Source organism: Prionailurus viverrinus, chromosome C2, assembly GCF_022837055.1.
Source record: "Prionailurus viverrinus isolate Anna chromosome C2, UM_Priviv_1.0, whole genome shotgun sequence".
Classification (NCBI taxonomy): Eukaryota; Metazoa; Chordata; class Mammalia; order Carnivora; family Felidae; genus Prionailurus; species Prionailurus viverrinus.
Genome location: NC_062569.1, coordinates 147,346,360 through 147,365,186, shown reverse-complemented (window position 1 = coordinate 147,365,186; position 18,827 = coordinate 147,346,360). Strand labels below are relative to the sequence as shown.

General features: G+C 41.3%; 1 protein-coding gene across 8 annotated transcripts in view; it reads left to right on the top strand.

The window, feature by feature from the left end:
• The window catches only part of SYNJ1 (synaptojanin 1), a 92,896-nt gene extending 74,942 nt beyond the window's left edge, over window positions 1-17,954 (top strand). For 4 of the 8 annotated variants that reach the window (XM_047874974.1, XM_047874968.1, XM_047874967.1 and 1 more), the window contains exons 23-30: window positions 484-693; window positions 1,819-1,959; window positions 4,254-4,301; window positions 5,581-5,619; window positions 5,753-5,823; window positions 7,787-7,895; window positions 8,120-8,346; window positions 14,933-17,954. In XM_047874974.1, coding sequence (XP_047730930.1) covers window positions 484-693; window positions 1,819-1,959; window positions 4,254-4,301; window positions 5,581-5,619; window positions 5,753-5,823; window positions 7,787-7,895; window positions 8,120-8,346; window positions 14,933-15,730 — 1,643 coding nt within the window. In that variant the 3' untranslated portion in view covers window positions 15,731-17,954. Of the gene's footprint in view, window positions 1-483; window positions 694-1,818; window positions 1,960-2,520; window positions 2,560-4,253; window positions 4,302-5,580; window positions 5,620-5,752; window positions 5,824-7,786; window positions 7,896-8,119; window positions 8,347-14,932 lie in introns of all 8 variants that reach the window. The other 4 variants (XM_047874975.1, XM_047874971.1, XM_047874972.1 and 1 more) reach the window with 4 other exon arrangements.
• The last annotated feature ends 873 nt before the right edge of the window (window positions 17,955-18,827 follow it).

The following is an 18,827-nucleotide window of genomic DNA, read 5'->3' as shown; positions in this document are numbered from 1 at the left end:
TCGAGGAAAGGGGAGATGGGGGAGCCCGGGAGAGCCCAGGGGGAGGAGTGGTGAGGAGACTCTGGGGGAAGGGTGTGCGTCTGTAAGCACTGGAGCTGAGTTGAGGGCAGTGGGGAGGGAGCAGTTCCACAGGGCACGTAGGAAGGTTCGAAAGGAGAGCGGTAAACCTTTCAGTCTACTGGTCCGGCTGCTGAGCGGAGAATTGAAAGCTGTGAGTCACCCCGCTCAGTCACCACTGGCATCCTGCTGCCCTGAGGTCATAGGCTTCTCTTTAATTACATTTTCTGTAAGGGCGTTGATACTATTTCTGGTTCCGCACACATCCAATTTTTATATGTGTCTACATACTTAACCTGTGCACACTGCGATGTCATAATGTGAACGTGTTTATTTTGCGTCTTGAACCCCCTGAAACCTGGATTGGTGAAGACCATCTCTGAGAAAGTTGAAATGGTGGTCATTTTGATAACCTTGTGTCCTTAGGTGATGTTGATGACTACAGTGCTGAAGTTGAGGAAATTCTTCCCCAGCACCTCCAGCCGTCCTCAAGTTCTGGCCTCGGCACTTCCCCGAGCTCTTCACCCCGAACCAGTCCCTGCCAGTCACCAACCATATCAGAGGGTCCTGTGCCTTCCCTTCCCATAAGACCGAGTCGGGCACCATCAAGAACACCTGGGCATCCATCTTCACAAAGTGTGTATTTTCCTTAAAGTTGTGTAGGACCTTCCCTAGCTGATTTGATTTTATTTATTTATTATTTTTTTAAATATTTGTTTATTTTTGAGAGAGAGCGAGAGACAGACAGTGTGTGAGCAGGGGAGGGGCAGAGAGGGAAGGAGACACTATCCAAAGCAGGCTCTGGGCTCTGAGCTGTCAGCACAGAGCCTGACGCCAGGCTTGAACCCACAAACTGTGAGATCATGACCTGAGCTCAAGTCAGACTCTCAACTGACTGAGCCACCCAGGTGCCCCAATATATTTGATTTTAGACGATCAAATCTCTGTCGCCTTTGGATCTGTACCATGTTTTCTGTGCATACAGAAGAGGAAACTTTGTAGATGGTAAGCTCTAAATGGAAAGGAAACTCATCATCACTTCGCTTGATGAGAATTTTTCTGAAATCATTTTTTCTATGTGCTTAGGTTTATCCATGTCTTAAAACGAATGTTTTTCTATCATTATAGTAAGAACTCATAACTATCTGGGCTTACCTATATATCTGTACGTAACCTATATTATAGTATGAATTAAGAAGAGACAAAAATTTTTTTTTTAATTCAGATTTGTAGTCATTACTTCCTAAAGTTGGAATATCTGTCTCTGGAAATTGTTACATCACATGATTAAGTCACCATTCGATGCTCACCAGCATCTCCAGAAAATGTCTTCCATTTCATAGATTTCTCCAGGTCTCCCATACTGCTCTCAGAGGCCTGACTTCTTTAGTTAAACTCAGGATAAGCTCAGGTCTAGAGAAAAGAAGAGATTCCTTTTTCCTTCTCGGTAGGGGCCAGCCGACCGCAAATGACTTCCTTCAGCCCACACTGTGTGCCGCCTTGATGGGGCCACTTGGTAAATCGGCTCTCAGCACCTGGGGCCTCGGCCAGCTGGTCCACAGGAGCTGGCGCCATTGCTTCCATGGCACCAATGGGGAATTTACTGGCAGAACTGCTTAGGTTATTGATACCAGAAATGCGTGTCCGTACATGACAGTACAAAGTGAGAAAGTAAGCAAAATCGAGGATTTCTCACACGTATTGGGAAGTACCATACCTTTGCGCTCACACCCACTGCTCTCACCTGCTGTACTTGTTCAGGTTCTCCTATGGAAGCCCTGCCGGCAACACAGCTGCAGCAAAAAGATTCTCAGACCTTAGAGCCCAAGCGGCCTCCTCCTCCCCGCCCGGTGGCTCCTCCTACGCGCCCCGCCCCCCCACAGAGACCACCCCCACCTTCAGGTAACAAACCACGTGATTTCCATTCGGGCTAGATCTCCGCTCTTCCTCCGTTCTATTTTACGGTGTTTTGCACGCTTAAAACCTCTAGCTTCCAGATTTTATGAGTTTTCTGTCATTGTTGCTACTGCCTCAGCCTTTCTCTAAGGAACATGGCAGGCCCCTCGGAACAGGTAAAAAGAGTGTTTCTCAGCTAGATTTCTGTAATAGGGCTTTTTAGCTGCCTTCTTACAGGTGTGCACAAAATGTTTTGTTTTTGCTAATTTGATGCAGTTGCGCTAACTTCTGTAAAATATATAAGTAGAACTGAAGGGCATACATATACTTATTTCCCATAAAGTGTTATGTATTTGCCTAAATACGCTTTTTAAGTAAGTATAGTGTTGCTATTTAAATTGTGAGAAATATTTGCGTTAAATAATAGCTTTTTTATAGTACCAAGATACTAAGATGTAGTTCCTACATGTTATTTAACATCATGAATACTATAATAAATCTTTGACGTTTCAGTTTTTTATTTAATGTCATTTCCTTTCTGCTGCATATTTTCTTATGAACTCTAAGGGGCTAGGAGTCCTGCACCTGCTAGAAAGGAAATTGGAGGTAACCATTTATATTTGTCATAATATATGCATCTCGCTTCATTCACGTTTTGGAATTTTATCCCTGTAACTAAAAAGACATTTCAGATTTGTCTGATAAAAGTCAAAGTGAATGATATTTATACTCCAAGTTAAAAATGGCCCCAAACTTTCATTACATTCCTGTTAAGGAAAAGATTAGAGTTCAGTTTTACTCATGAATAGAACTAATAGAGGCTTCCATTTTCCAGGTAGACATGGTTGAATTACTCATCAAGGACCAGTACACTTTTTCTTAATAAATATAGTTAGTTTGGTGACAAAGATTTAGTTCCCCCAAATCACACTAATTTCAAAAGGAATTCAGGTATAGTAAATATAGAACATTTCCCAAGTATTTGACTGGTGATGGTCTAATACATTTCCTTCTCTAGAAGCTTAGCAAACCTGATGAGCAAAATTTCCAGGAATGCAACTTAAAGTTATAATTATCTGAAACATATCCTTCAGTTTTCATGGCTTTATCATAACTTGTCATAAAAGTTAATGCTTCACTTTTTTTTCAACACAATAATGATTTTTTTCAATAAGGAAGTTTTTATTCACAAATGGATCACTCTTCAAAAAAGTGTACTCGATTGGGTTTACGTGAAAATTTCTCACAAAACTCCACTGGAGCTCTGGTTTGACAAGTGCATTTAATCTACGTCTCAGGAGAGGATGGGCCAGGTTGTCATAATTCTGCAGAAGAGCCTTTACAAATGTACCGTTAGTATTTTTAAGGCTCACTGTACTTGTGTGGTTGTTCTGTTTCCACTCTGGCCATCTGGTGCCGATGCTGACCAAGTCATGTTATCACAGGCTGACTTTGCTTGTGTGCAGGTTTTAAGGACTTTGTATAGAAAACAAAGCTCAATTATTTCAGCATGACGGTCTCCGCAGAACACTGCTGGATGATGATTTTTCCATCAGCTTACAAAAAAACGTTAATTTTCCCCATTTTAAACTCCTGCCTTTATTTGTATTTTTATAAGTTCTATTCATCCTCTTCTTTTAAGTAGGAAAACAACTTGCAGAAAATAAGTTTTTAAATGGATTTGTGAAAAAGTTATATCAAACTTAGAAATCTGGCTTAATTTTTAAAAAGTGCTTCTTTTCATAATTGTTTCATAGGCAACGTTTGCAGCTTATTTATTTTTTTAACCCTATAAGCCAGTAACTCCTTTAAGGAGTAACTTAGAGGAAGTCATTATAGTACTTTTGGAGTTTTCTTAAAATAATGCATCAAAAACTAACCTCTAAGAAACTAATATAGTCTCATAGAAATTTATAATGAAATTGAAGCTGATTTTGTTTCCCCGTTTTGCCTGTCAAACATTAGAGCTTTTATTAGTGATTTAACTGTGAATGTAACACGATGATCTGTAAAGCAAAGGCTTTCTTGAAGATATTTTAAAATTCCCTAGTAATCTCAGTTATAAAAAGAAAACTGTCATCCCCTTTCTAGGCTGTTTGAGGAAAGGGAGGACTGGGGTTTTTGGGCAAGGCATCTAAAGTCGCTTTGGTTTGTAGCGATATCTTTGAAGAAATGTTAGGCAGTAAAAGAACCTTTTTTTGCAAAAGTCAGCTGGAGGAGGAAATTGTGTCTTGTGCCTGCCTTTCGGTCTGTGCCCTGGGCCCTGAACAATACACAGCTTCTGTTCTTTCTCTAAAAAGGTGTCGGAGCCCCTCCCAGTCCTGGGGCAGCTAGGCGAGAGACGGAAGGTAACAAGACTTCTGCGCCCTAGAAACGGACCTCTCACCTCACTTCCAAGTGTCAGCCCCCCAGCACGTCAAGGCACACTAAGTCTGCCCTTGGTCTGCCTGTAAACTTCCCCACCCCTCCTCTTACACCGTGTAACCTTGTACTTTTTCACGTTTCATTCTGTGTTGTGGATAGTTTCTAACGGGTGACCCATTTAATTTCCCTCCAATTCTTAACGTTGTTGTGCACTCTGTTTTGTATATATTGTCGTACCTACTTAGGATATGAAATTACTGTACAATGGCATTTTAAGAAGAATGCCTTTCAAAATTCTTTCCAGAGTAAGTCAGAAATGTACTATACCAACTCTGAAGTTTTAAAAATTAATAATCGTAATTAAATCCTATTAACTCTAGTCCAAGAGTAAGTATTTTGTGGATGATTTCAAACAACATAAATTTTTTTCTGCATAGTAATGCTGAACTAAATTTGCTTAAAAGACCTAAGACTAGAAGCCATTCAGTAAGATTCTAGTGATCAAACGGCTGATGGATTTAACATAACAGTTGCTCTTGAATTTCCTTTAAAAAAGAATAAATTTGAGATGCCACCTTTAATAGCCGACCCCCCCTCCCACACACACACTCCTTTTGGCCCCTAAAATGATTTATATCATTTCATTCTTCTTACCTTTCTAGTGAGTTTGAACCACATATTAACACTGTCCTCCGTAAAGCAAATACTTATTTGTAAGACATGCCTGCCTTCTACCTTAATCATGGGATTTTGTTGTGGGAATCTAAAACATCTCATTGTAAGATTTCTTTACCCATAATGGTATCTACAGTATGAAGCCCTGAAACAGTGTTGTTAGCAGCCCCTTGCGGAACTTGGAAAATGCTGTGTTTGCTCAGGAGCTTTGTCCGGCAAGCTCTGAGAAGCAGCGGGGTCACTGCTTGTGACCATTCACACAAGCCAACCTTCTGTTTTCAAGGTTCACGGGAGAGAACTGTGTTAGGAAAGTCACCTTAGAAGTAACGCTGTGAGTGAGATACCAGACCGAGGGCTAAACTGTCTCTCACAGAATACTTCACTAGAAGTATTTTAATTTCTCTCTTTTCTGGGGACATTTCCTTCAGGACCGATAATAGCTTTCACCCTTATCCAAAGCAGTATGCCTTGGGTTCCCATCTCATGCCCCCATTTGTGCTGGTAACGAAACAGAACAGCCAGCTGATGTTATACAGTGTTGCCTGACTGTTTACTTATGACTCATTTCTTTCCCTTCCTGCTTCAAAGCACCCAAAAGCCCTGGAACGACACGGAAAGAAAACATAGGTAAAAACACTTGAATTTAGCTACGTAACCTTAAAACTGGACCATGTAGACACTTGGGATTTAAGTACATGGTTTCTTGTTTCTTTCTTTTTGTAAAAGAACCTAAATACACAGTGTGATGTCTTTGTTTCAGGACGCACTCAGCCTTCACCTCAGGCAGGACTCCCAGGCCCAGGACCTGCTGGATACAGTGCAGCCAGACCGGTAGGCAGCACCTAGCCTGGGAGCCTAGAGGTTCAAGTTCTGGGTCCCAGTTTGCTATTAGTCAGATATGTTATCTTGGGAGGTCATGTGGCCAGTCCAGGCCTGGTTTCCTCGACTCCAAAATGAGGGAATCGCACTTGTTGATCTCCAGGGTACCTTTCAACTGTTAACATTCTAGCGCACTCTTCAAAAATAACTAAATATACTTTATTATTTGAATCAAAGTGATGCATTTAAGTAATTAGGGTCACTAAATAACTGAGGATCTTAACATTTATGAGAGGCCAGTGTATCTGTGCAGCGGTTTAAGGTATTTTCTGAGTAATTAATGGGAATATAAAGTCATCCTTCAATAAGAAGGATTTTAAAACTAGATTGCAGGGACGAAAATTCATGATGAGAGTCCGCATACTAAAACTGGTTCTGAAGGTAGTCAAGTAGGAGAGCAGATGGTGTTGCAGGGCTTCTCCCTTCCTTGTAGATCTGTGCTTTTCTGTGTTCATCATATGCTCTCTTAGACACATAATTATCCTAATATTTACCTACATGAAAACTTCCTCTGGGGTCAAGTAATACAAGGAAATGGAAACCCGGATCAGCAGCTCATCTAGTGGCTCCTGGGACTTCTGGGTGGGGGGCCTCGAGCCAAAGAGTGGGTTCTGGGGCTGGACTCTCGGGGGCAATGTAGGGGCCACTTCTAATGAAACTGCTCCCGGTTCCTGGTAAGAAATTGTCATAAAATTTCTAAGATAGAAATCCCTTGTCTTTTCTGTTGTAGCTGTCCTGTTAACATCCACCCTAAAAGTCCTTTACTATGTGTAATAGTACACTCCAAATTAAAGTGTCTGTGGAATATACCTATAGATAAATACACACACACACACACACACACACACACACACACACACACCCCTGCAGATACCTATTACCCATTCTCCTTTTCTCAGAAAAGGGAAAATTGCTATTCACTGACTTTATCAGTGCACTTTATTTAATGCCATTAGAGTAGGGAAGGTAAGTCAGGATTTTGTGATTGCAATAATAACATTTGCCTAAAATAAGAAATATTGGGGACTAAGAGGCTCCAGCAAACTTATGAAAATAGACAACATATGTTTCACCAGCGTCTCTTTTTTTTTTTAATTTTTTTAATGTTTATTTTTGAGAGAAGGAAAGAGAGAGAGAGAGAGAGAGACAGAGCATGAGTGGGGGAGGAGCGGAGAGAGAGGGAGACACAGAATCCAAAGCAGGCTCCAGGCCCTGAGCTGTCAGCACAGAGCCCGACACGGAGCTGGAACTTACGCACCATGATATCATGACCTGAGCCGAAGTCGGACGCTTAACCAACCGAGCCACCCAAGCGATCCTCACCAGTGTCTCTCTTAATTAATTTAGCACATTGGATCTAGTCATTCAAGAGTTTTTCCTTCTGTGTTTGAAAAAAAAAAAAAAATCCCAGGGTGTGGATTTTCTCAAGCGTCTTAGTTGCTACACGTATGTGTATCTTCCCTCTCCTCTTGAGCTTTAACACCATCCCTGTCCCCTGTGAGGGCACCACTGCACGTGGGGCAAGGCAGAGGCCCCGCCGCCCCGCGCACCCGAGCTTGGGCCCTGGCCTTCCTTTCTAGCTTTGCGGCCTTGGGAACGCTGTATACATTTCTCTGTGGTAATTGAAAATGGAGGTGATAAACTTAGCACCTGCCTCTGGGGGGTATTTTGAGGATGAAATGGAAGTGCCTCAGAGCGCTTAAGTAACGTTGTGCCTGACGCCTCGTACACAGTCCGGAACAAAAAGGGAGGTTGTAAGGTGTACGACTGTAGGACTATAAATAGAAAGCAATGAACACAACAGGAGGGGGGCTAACGCCAGAGGGGTGACAAGACGGGATACAAAAGCAACTATTTTCACAAAATCTCATCTCGTGAAAATAAGCGTCTCAAATGTTGTGTTTCCCCTCCGCAGACTATCCCGCCCCGCGCCGGAGTGATCAGTGCCCCACAGAGCCACGCTCGGGCAACTGCTGGAAGACTGGCTCCTGAAAGCCAAAGCAGACCGCCGGAAGGACTGAAAGGTAGGCCCGAGTCCGTTCTGAGTTATTTCACCTTTCCTTCTCCCTTCTGTCATCTCTCACCTTCCGCGACCCACTCCAACAGGGAGAGCCTTCCTTCTCTGTGCCACAGGCCATGAGGCCGCTGGCGGGGGAGCGGGGGACTCGAATCTCCCAAGGCCTCACTAAAGGAAGAACAGGATGTGGTTTTCTAGGCCGGGCCTAACATCTGAAAACTCATCGTTTAGGTTCAGTCCTTCTTCCCGAACCGCTGAAGCCTCAGGCTGCGCCCCCCGTGCAGCCCTCTCTGCCCCCGCCCGTTCAGAAGATGCAGGAGCCCCTTGTCCCCGTGGCAGCGCCTCTGCCTCAGTCCGCCCCCCAGCCAAGCTTGGAAACCCCGCCGCAGCCGCCCCCTCGGAGCAGGTCGTCCCACAGCTTGCCTCCGGAGCCTTCGCCGCAGCCGCCGCAGCCGCAGGTGAGGCCTGCTGAGGCACCTTTGATGCCTTTGGTACAGTCTTTGCACCCACTTGCCTCGGGCCCGGGGTTCTCAGAGAGCGAGCTTGGGATTGGCTTCTTGACGGAACTTCCCAGGGGCTCCCAGGCTCCTCTATCTTGTTCACATTCAAAGCGTTTGTGACTTTTTCATCTTTTTAAATGCCCGCTTTACTTTGGATACTTACTTAGTATAGTAGGACGAACAGCAGTAGTTTCTTTTTCTTGTTGTTCACAGCCGATCTGTTAGTTCCGGCTTTCACTTTCTGGACAGGGATGCCTTACCTCTGGCAGAATGGTTAATTTCCAGTGAACAGAGGATAATTCCTGTGTTCCTCCGGGTGCAAGCAGTGGTTCTTTTCCGAGCCCAAGCTGGCACCGGGGTCTTCAGGTATTTCTGTTTGGGGTGGGCAGCAGTGGGCTTATTCACCAAGTAAAAACCATCGAAAGAATAAGGGCACCTCACTGGTGTCACACAGAAAACAGTGCCATTGCCTCAGTGGGTGACAGTCCTAGGATCACAAGGATTTGTGTTATGCCAGTGTGACCTCACGTTGGAAGGACTTCTGGTGTGTATATACAGAGTTATTTTAATACGGGGTGATCGTGCAAGTTGAATTGTTTTATTTTTATTTGGATGCCGTTTTACTTCGTGTTGCTACATACATTCTAGTAAAATTGTTAAAGTCTATGCTTAGTAAGAACATTCTTTGATGTCTAGCCTTACATTTTATTTTATCCTAATGTTTTAACTTAAAAATGTCATCAAGGCCAAAGGAATGTGTAAAGCTTGAGAAGTCTGCTCTTTCACTGACAAGGCCCCTTAAGCACATTTATTAATACTAGTTTGCCTCCATTTTTACAGCTATCTGAATACGTCCAGCTAGTAGGCAGAAGTTAACAGTTTCTTATGCTTCTGTATGGTGAAAAACAGATAGTAAAGTAAATACAAGTCTTAAAATGAATATTGTCAGCAATTAGCACTTTCTCATTAGACAGTGGGTCACATTTATAAAAACTAAAGAAGGATATATAAATGAGAGAAATAAGATGTTCTCTTAAGCTGATTAATACCATAAAGTATTCTACATTTTTTAGTTCAGAAAATTGAGGATGTTGACAATGTATAAAAATTGTAGAAATCCTTCAAACAATACATGTCCACTGTTCTTTTCTCTCTGCAGATCTATTTTTAGTGAGGCATGAATTTTTCTTCTCATTTTCTTGTAATGTGTGCTATCGTATTTTGTTAAATGTAATTGGAAGGCAAAACACTTTCAAACTAGCCACCTTCAAGCTTTGACTACTGTTTTAAGACAGAAAGTAAGCACCTATTTCTTAGGAAAGAGAACCTTAATTCCTAAAAGTCTGTAATAATTTAAGTATCCTTAGACCAACGTGAACACAGATACAGTACTCAAAAACTGGACAAAGAGCAAACCATTCAGTAAGATTGCAGTTCTCAGGAGAAAATCATACCACAAAAGTACTACAGGACCAATATTCCAATGACTACCACATTATCATTTTCTTAGGTCGTTGTCCATGGTTTTGGTTTGTGTTTTTCATTGGAATGGGTATGGTAATTTGGTGGCAGACAGCATGTGCTTTGTGTGTGGCCTGGCAGAGAATGTCCTTGAATCTTGTGTCATTCACTTCGTTGAAACTACCAGGGATGTTTGTTTTAAATTCTAAATATTTTTTTGGCCTCAGTCATTGATATCAGACTCCTCCAAATATTATACACACACACACACTTTTCTTTCTTGGGGGAGCAGGGGTCTTGTTTGTGTGCAGACCCTCTTTGGGAAGAATCACAGAGTGGTTAACGGTTTCTTCCTAGAGTGCTAGGGGGCTGGAAGGAAGGGGAGGCATTTACCTGTTTGTACCGCTTGAATTTTGAACCGTGAGAATAATGCCTATTCAAAACATAATGAACGTCTAAAATTTAACAATTGTTTTCAGCGACTATAGGTTGAAAAGGATGAGAATTTAAAATACAACATATTTGATACTTTGGTGATCTATGAAATAGTCTTAGAACTGAACACTTAATAATTTTTATTAAGTCTTTATTATTAATTCTGCCCAAAATACACAAGGTATTTAAAACATAAAAACATACATGGCCTAGCACTACTTTTTATTATTATTTAAATGGTTTTTTACTTGATAGTTCTATACAGAAAAGACCCTTCCAATTCAAATGATCGTTTAACATGTACAGAACATAGAAATGCTTCACTTATCTGCCCGACTTCTGGCATCTTGGTCATCTGATTATCATCTAAGAACCTGAAGTTCAGAAATCCAACAGGAAATAGAGTAACAGCCTCACTGCCATACTGTTGTGATAGCTAACAGTGAGAGAAGAGACCGAGTAGAAAATCTCAGCATTCTAGATCTATTTAATACCTCCTACCTTGTATCACTGCCAGAGCTGATACTCATAACCCTGAGATCATCAAGGAAGTGTTCATTTAAATCCAGGAGTCTCGTGTTTAGTAGGCAGGAAACTCTATTAATGCCTAGTACATTTTAGAATGATGTCTTCCTCGATTGTCAAATGAGTTTTGGTATTTTAAAATGAGGTAAGCTTTAGATATTGGGGAAGATTTGCTCAAAACTGTTTTTGAGCCTACTGTTTTGTTTTTTTTTTTAAATACTGCTATGGTACAAAAAGATGATTTCATTTTTAAGCAACAAAATTTCTTCTATTATTGTACCTTACAACTAGTAAGTTATGAGGTGAATTAATGATAGTACGTTCTTTCTGAAAATTTGAGTAATATAGAATATGTCTGGATCCTGATCATTTTGTGAAAATAAATACTGATTTTCAGTGGGGTAGTACTTCTGCAAAGTGTTGCCATTTTATACATTTCCTCTAATGGTGATAAACCCATAGGCTGTCTTGTGGCTATGTCCTACTCATCTCGGGCTGCCATAACAAAATACCAAAAACTGGGTAGCTTAAACAATAGGAATGTGTGATCTCACAGTTCAGAGGCTTGAAGCCTGAGATCAGGAGGCCGGTACAGTTGAGTTCTGGTGAGGGTTCTCTTCCCAGCTTGCAGATAGCTGCCTTCTCACTGTGTGATCATGTGGCCTTTCCTCAGTGCTTCCGGTGGGGGAGAGAGTAGGCTCTCTGCCACGGTGTCCTTCCGTGAGCATAATCCCTCCTTCCATAATCCCTCATGAGGCCACTCTCATGGCCTCATCCAACCCCAGTCACCGCCCTCCCCCCCCAAAGGCCCCACATCCAAATACCATCACACTGAGGGTTAGGGCTTCAACATATGAATCTAGGGGGACACAAACATTCAGTCCATAACAGACTGCTTAAAGTATCTTAGAGCTCCAAAAACCTATTTGGGTTATTATTTTTGTTTTGAAGTGGCTGGTCATCAACCTCTGGCAAAATTAAAGTTTGAACCCTAATCAACGATACATTTTTTTATTCAAAATTACAAAAGAATTGGAGTTGTCTCTTGAACTCATGCTGTGACTTGCAAATGTTGCCTCTGTCAGGTTCTGTGTATAATATAGAAATAAAAGTATTTCAAAGCCTGGATCGGTAGGGTTGCTGTTTGGTCTCAGATCGTCCTCCTAACTCTTTCCTTTGATGTCTGTGTTCCCTTTCTCAAAGCAGGAGCAACCGTCAGGGTAACAGGTATCGGATTATTTCTCAATCTTATCTGTGCTTTTCATCTGTCTTAGCACATTAGATGTATGAATCTTTTGCTTCATACATCTAAAGTTTCACCCATTTTTAAAACCACCTGTCCACATTAATAAATTCTATTATCATACCATAAACCTGTTTTTTTCTTAGTGTTTCAGATTTTTAGGAACCATTTTAGTTGTTCTTATTAATGCTTTACCATATTTTTTTTTGCTTTATTTTTTATGAAAATTAACAAAACTAAAAGGTGTACCTTCAAGAAGGTTGAAGGTATACAAAAGTCTGTTTGGCAAGACCAAATGGTTCTGGGTTTTAATGATGGCAGAATTACATAAATACAAAACTTAACTTCTTTTCTTAGGTTTCTTTTGGGAAATTTTTTTCAAATAATTTTAGTAACAAGATTATTTTTGGTAAGGGAGAACTTGTAGAAAGATAAAAGTTAATATTATAACAGGATTATTTAAAGGTCCTTCCAACACCTTCCTCACCATTTTTCATGTTAATTCATCACAAACCTGCTTAGATTATAAATTAATTCCAGTATAGTGAATGGTGGTGTGGCTTTCATTGTAACTTCAAGTGATCCTGCTTCTACCAAATTATCTTTAATGTATCTTGAAAACATATTTTTTATATATGAAAATAAATTTAAACATAAAGCATTTATTTGCCACAGGCCTGCTATTATTCTAAGCTGTGCAAAGTATAAAATTCTCCTTTCCTGTAATGTCTGTGTTGTGGACCGTTCCATCCACCGTGGGGGAATTGGGTCCCACACCCGATCAGATACTGCCATTTTGCTGCATTAATAAATAATCCAGGGGGGCGCCTCGGTGGCTCAGTCAGTTAAGCATCCCACTTCAGCTCAGATCATGATCTCGGGGCTTGTGAGTTCAAGCCCCACATTGGGCTCTGCTGACAGCTCGGAGCCTGGAGCCTGCTTCGGATTCTGTGTCTCCCTCTCTCTCTGCCCCTCCCCCACTCACACTCTGTCCCTCTCTCCCTCAAGAATAAATAAACATTAAAAAAAAGTTTAGGGGCACCTGGGTGGCTCAGTCGGTTAAACGTCTGACTTCAGCTCAGGTCATGATCTCACAGTTTGTGAGTTCGAGCCCCATGTCGTGCTCTGGGTTCAGAGCCTGGAGCCTGACACATTCGGTCAAACACAGATTCTGTGTCTCCTTCTCTCTCCGCCCCTCCCCGCTCACGCTCCGTCTCTCAAAAAATGAATAAACGTTAAAAAAAAATTTTTTTTAACTTTAAAAAAATAATGCAGAGATTATTTCTAATATAGAGTTAATTGTAATTTGTTAATGTCTATAATAGATTTGTCTTTCAAGCAGATTTCCATAAACACATCTGCTTACCTTTAATAACTTAGAATACAGTTTTGAGTCCGTTACATGTTTACTCTTTTATACAAATTTATTGTCATAGTAAGTTGTTTGGAGAAAAATATACTTGTTTATTCAGTTAGGAAGTATGTTCTAGGACAATTGAATAAAACAATCAGATACTTGAGAGTTACTTAATGAAGTTATCCATTGTTGCCTTATGCAAATGAACAGCCTTCCCTGTTGTTAAAGTAGCAAGTTACTATTCTATAAAATGCAGTTATGTTTTTTCGGTGGGTGGGGACCACTGCTCTTTTTTTTCAACACAGCTCATGAACATTTAGTTACTTTGCTCTCCCAACTCTCTAAATTTATTTTAGGTGGTGCTCCATTTTGTTACATTGCAGGCCTGGAGCCCAAATGCTCCCTCCCCTGTCCTTTTCAACCAAAAGTTTATCTCCTTTAAATCTGGCATCAATATCCGAGTCATCTACTTAGTATCGATAATTATGTACAGGTCGCTTTTGTTTTTTTAATCAAAATGAAGCACGTGATGAGCTCATTCTTGCTCCTAAGACCAGGGTTCTCTTCCCCATGAAAGAAGTTGGAGAAGTTGGTTTTGCTCAGTCCCATAGACGTGCTCCTCTCCCAGCTGGCTTCTCTGTGAACTAGGCACAGAGTGCACACTTTTTATGGCCATAAAGTAATTCAGGACACTCCTCCTGCCAGTTCACAGCCAACTCTGCCACATGGGAAGAACGGATTATATACCAAATAGAAAATGGGATCTCCCCCCCCCGCCCACCAATCTTTGCATATGGTTATTAATGAGCATATCTGTTTTGAAACTTTTTCTTACAAGATGAGGAAAGTCAGTTAAGGAATATTGTCACATCATTGGCAGAGTTTAGTCTACAAAGGAGAACTTAAAAGGCAAAAAATGCTTTGAAAATACATTTTTCCAAGTAGAAAAGGAAAGATGCATTGTCTTTAGCTTAAGAATATAAACATACCAATGAAGTCAGTTTCCATTCATGAAGTTTAATTTCCATAGTAACATTAATTTTAAATAAAAATACATGTAAAAGAACAATGAAACCACATCATCATCACGATAGGTGTTGGAAGCTTATTCTACAGATCTAGCATAAGTTCTAAATACGGGTTTCTTGCGTTCACGCTAACATTTGATAAAACGGCATGTTCAAGTCATTTGCTGAATTCTGTCCAGTTCTCCATTTTACATCATATTAGAACTTGCATGAATGAAACAAACTATTTAACTTCTCTGGGGTTTAAACAAATGTCTTTAACAAAGGGGTTTATGTAGCAGGGAGGTTTTAAAGAGTAAGGTTTTAGTTGTCTTACCTTACTTAAACTACCAGGGTAACAAACTATACAAAGCTGTTTAAGTTTGAAATTTGTATCCTTGCCCCCTCCCCCTCCCCCCATGAATAATTGAGACAGGAAACATAGAGGGGTTGTTAAAAGTAACATGTTGTCTTTTTTTTTTTTTTTTCCTGATTATTGGGTGTTCTCTTTTTCAGGTGAAAACAAATGGAGTCTCTGCCGTCAGACTGGAATCACCCTTAAAGAATGACCCATTTGAAGATCTGTCATTCAGTCTGCTTGCTGTATCCAAGGCTCAGTCATCCATTCAAACATCATGTGCTCCAACCCCAAACCCAAAGGGGTTGATTCAGTTGCCTTCTGCAACACAAAGTAACATGAATACTTTGAGTTCTGTAACTTGCATGCCTCCAATTCCAGCCCGGAGTAAATCCCAGGAAAATATGCGATGTTCTCCAAACCCATTTATTACTAGCTTGACCAGCACAAATCCTTTCACCGACAGGACTGCAGCTCCCGGAAACCCATTTAGAGCCGAGTCTCAAGAATCGGAGGCAACTTCGTGGCTCTCCAAAGACGAGCCTGTTGCCAGCAGTCCTTTCCCTTCCCTGAAGCCTCTTGGTCATAACAATAGCAAGCCTTCATCATTTGATGGTTTTAAGGACAGTTTTGATCTGCAGGGCCAGTCTTCGGCAAAAATCAGCAACCCAAAAGGATGGGTAACCTTCGAGGAAGAGGAGGACTTTGGTGTGAAAGGGAAGTCAAAGTCATCTTGTCCAGACCTACTGAGTAATCAGCCGAGTTCGCTCTCTGGCTCCGTGACCTTTGATGATGACTGGAATAAAGGCACAAATGTTCCTTTCTGTGTGTTGCCATCAAGACGACCACCTCCACCTCCTGTCACTCTGCCCCCACCTGCCACCACCCCTCTTGTAGCTCCTTTCACAACCTTGCCATCGAAGGCATCACCCACACTAGACTTTACAGAAAGATAAGGTTATGCAATAGAAAACAGTCTTGGATTTGTTTGTTTGTTTTTCAGTTTGGGCAGGTGAGAGCCAAAAGAATTGGGCATTAGTTCCTCATTATGTGCAATATGGAATTGTTAAGTGCACTGATGTTGTCACGGAATACCACTATTTAATGTGTACAAAGCTAGAATATGTGTATATTGGAAATAAGGAAAAAGTCCTTCTCATTATTAACTGGAGTTTTGGTGTGTTTCTGTTTGGATAAGTAAGAGAGAGGAGTAGCCATAAACAGTGCTCAAAACTACTTCAGACAGTAGTCCTTATTCAGAAATTCTCTGTCCGTCTTCTCTGAAGAACCTTAAAAAAGCCCAGACAACTTCTAGCTGACATTCTTGCCTGCTCTTTGATACTTGTTAACAATGGTGTTTCCAGGTATTCACCGAAGAGCTATCAGAGTTATACTGAGACCATTGTGAAAGGCATGGCTTTAAAACACAAAAAGGCATGGGTACACACACACACACACACACACACACACACACGTATGTATACACTTACATATTTGTAAAACTTAGGACTCAGACAAAATATTTACCTACACGTTCTAACAGAGTTATTTTTTCGGTGTTTCATTACCAAAAGGATGGCTCTACATGAAATTTGGACAGTTCATTAATTTTCTTTCCAAAACTAGCATCTCACTACAGAACCAGACTTTCCTACCGTTTCATCCCCCTCCCCCAAACACACATGACCCGCATCTTTGTTCCTTTGGGCTCCAGCATCTCCAGACGCTTTTATTCCGGGAGGAGGTTCTTGGGGCCGGAAGCAGCCTATTTTGTGGTCACGGTCATGTGGATGGACACTCCAGCCCATACAACAAAGCACTATGGCCTTATCTCTCAGGAAGGCACATACCTCCAAGTTCAATGAAGAATATTAGAGCTAAACACACTCCCCTCTCTCTGCACTAAGGTGTATGTTGCCCATTCCCCTCCCACACTTTCCCTTTGCTGCTTTCTCTCCGGAACTTCATAGCAGGGAAGGCAGCGGTCCTCAGAATGCTTGGAGTTGGGGATCTACTCCGCGTGTGTGCTCTGTCCCCGTCAGAGGCTACGCAACACATCTGTGAAGCTGCTTTACATTTTTAGAGGCTACCCCCCAAAGTAGCTGTGGATTTTGTCTCCCGCACTGCCAATATGCAACTGACCCTGCTGTTATCTCATGAAGTTCACAGAATTTTTACACAATGTAGTGTTTTGGTATCATCATGTAATCCCAAACAGAAAACTCCGTGAGCGATGTTTTGTTGTCAGCTTAAGTTAAAATCATCCTCAGCCGTTGAGACTGATATTAACATTTCTTTTATAGGAAGTTATAGATGTCCACCTAAATTCCATCGTCCACATTTAACCTTTAAAGATGTGCACTGGGAGAACATCAAAATAGAGTTCATGGCTAAGATTATGTAAAGTGGAAAAGCACAGCAAAACTGCATTGCACTTAAAGCAAATCTAGTAGGGAAAAAAAAAGCACTTTTCTAAATGCTCAAATGTTATCAAGATACTATATTTCTAGAAGTAATCCTCTCTCTGTTCACAGCCAGGATTCGCTGTTAGCACTAACTCTTGTGAGTTTTATATTGTGCTTTTTGGGGGTTCTAATCATTTCAGCAGTAGTATATTTTAAACAGCAGTATTACTATAAGCAGCGTGCTTCAGAATGTGAATTAACTTCTTGAAACTGTGGCTTTAACATCTATGTGATTAGTGTGTGTGGTATTTGCTCTCCATTAGCAAAAAGAATTCATTATAAACTTCACTAGTGCGGATTGCGGTTTCTGTGAGCGATGTTTCCTTTTGAGTAGAAACTACTGTCTAAAATATACGTATCACGCAGCAGCTCAGCCTTTACCAGGAAAATTATATTTGGCAAGTTGCCGAAAGGGCACAGGGTTGGGAAAGTGAAAGGTACGCTGCAAATAACTAGCCATTATTCTGTGTTATTAAAATATTTACCAGTTCTGTTAAAAGCAGAGCAGAAATTAGACACTAAGCCTCTCTTTGTGAATTCTTTGTTCTCTATAGTAGATTGCTGTTTATATGTAAGAATTTTATTGCTTATGTGGCATACAATATTTATAACTATATACTTTATAGAAGTGCAGTATTAAAGTCAGTGGTATACAAACATTCTGTACATATCTGTGAAATGTGCTGTCATATGAAATAAATACACCTGTCTTTACCATGTTGACTACTTTGCTCAAGAGGGAAGAACTTTTCTCAGCCATTTTCCTTGAACTTTACATATGCAAGTGTAATGACATTTGGGGATCAGCTGTCGAATCAGGTGTTTTTTTAAGTTTATTTATTTTGAGGAGAGAGAGAGAGCACATGAGCGGGAGAGGGTCAGAGAGAGGGAGAGAGAGAATCCCAGGCACATTCCACACTGCCACCGCAGAGCCCAACACAGGGCTCAAAGCCACGAATCGTAAGATCATGACGTGAGCCCAAGTCAAGAGCGGGACACTTGGCCGACTGAACCACCCACGTGCCTCCCAGATCAGGTATTTTAAATTTTTTTTTTCAACATTTATTTTATTTTTGGGACAGAGAGAGACAGAGCATGAACGGGGGAGGGGCAGAGAGAGAGGGAGACACAGAATCGGAAACAGGCTCCAGGCTCCGAGCCATCAGCCCAGAGCCCGACGCGGGGCTCGAACTCACGGACCGCGAGATCGTGACCTGGCCGAAGTCGGACGCTTCACCGACTGCGCCACCCAGGCGCCCCAAGATCAGGTATTTTAATTCAAGACTTCATTTCATCCATTTTACTTCTCTATATAATAATCTAAAAGTAAGACAATCTTGTAAGACGACAAATCATCATTAAGAAGAGAGGCCCTCATTCAAAGTCTTACTGGCCTGAAAATAATGCCTGAAGCATGAATGATGCGGGTAGAAGGGAAATAGGCACAAGGACAGCCAGACACAGGAGACTGACTAAAAAGACCCAAGTTCAAGGCCAAGGCTAGTAGTTCCTTCCAGTATTGCCTTTTTTCAGTCCTGTATGATTGCTATTCAGAACAGTAACGTTGATTCTTAAATCATTGAATCAT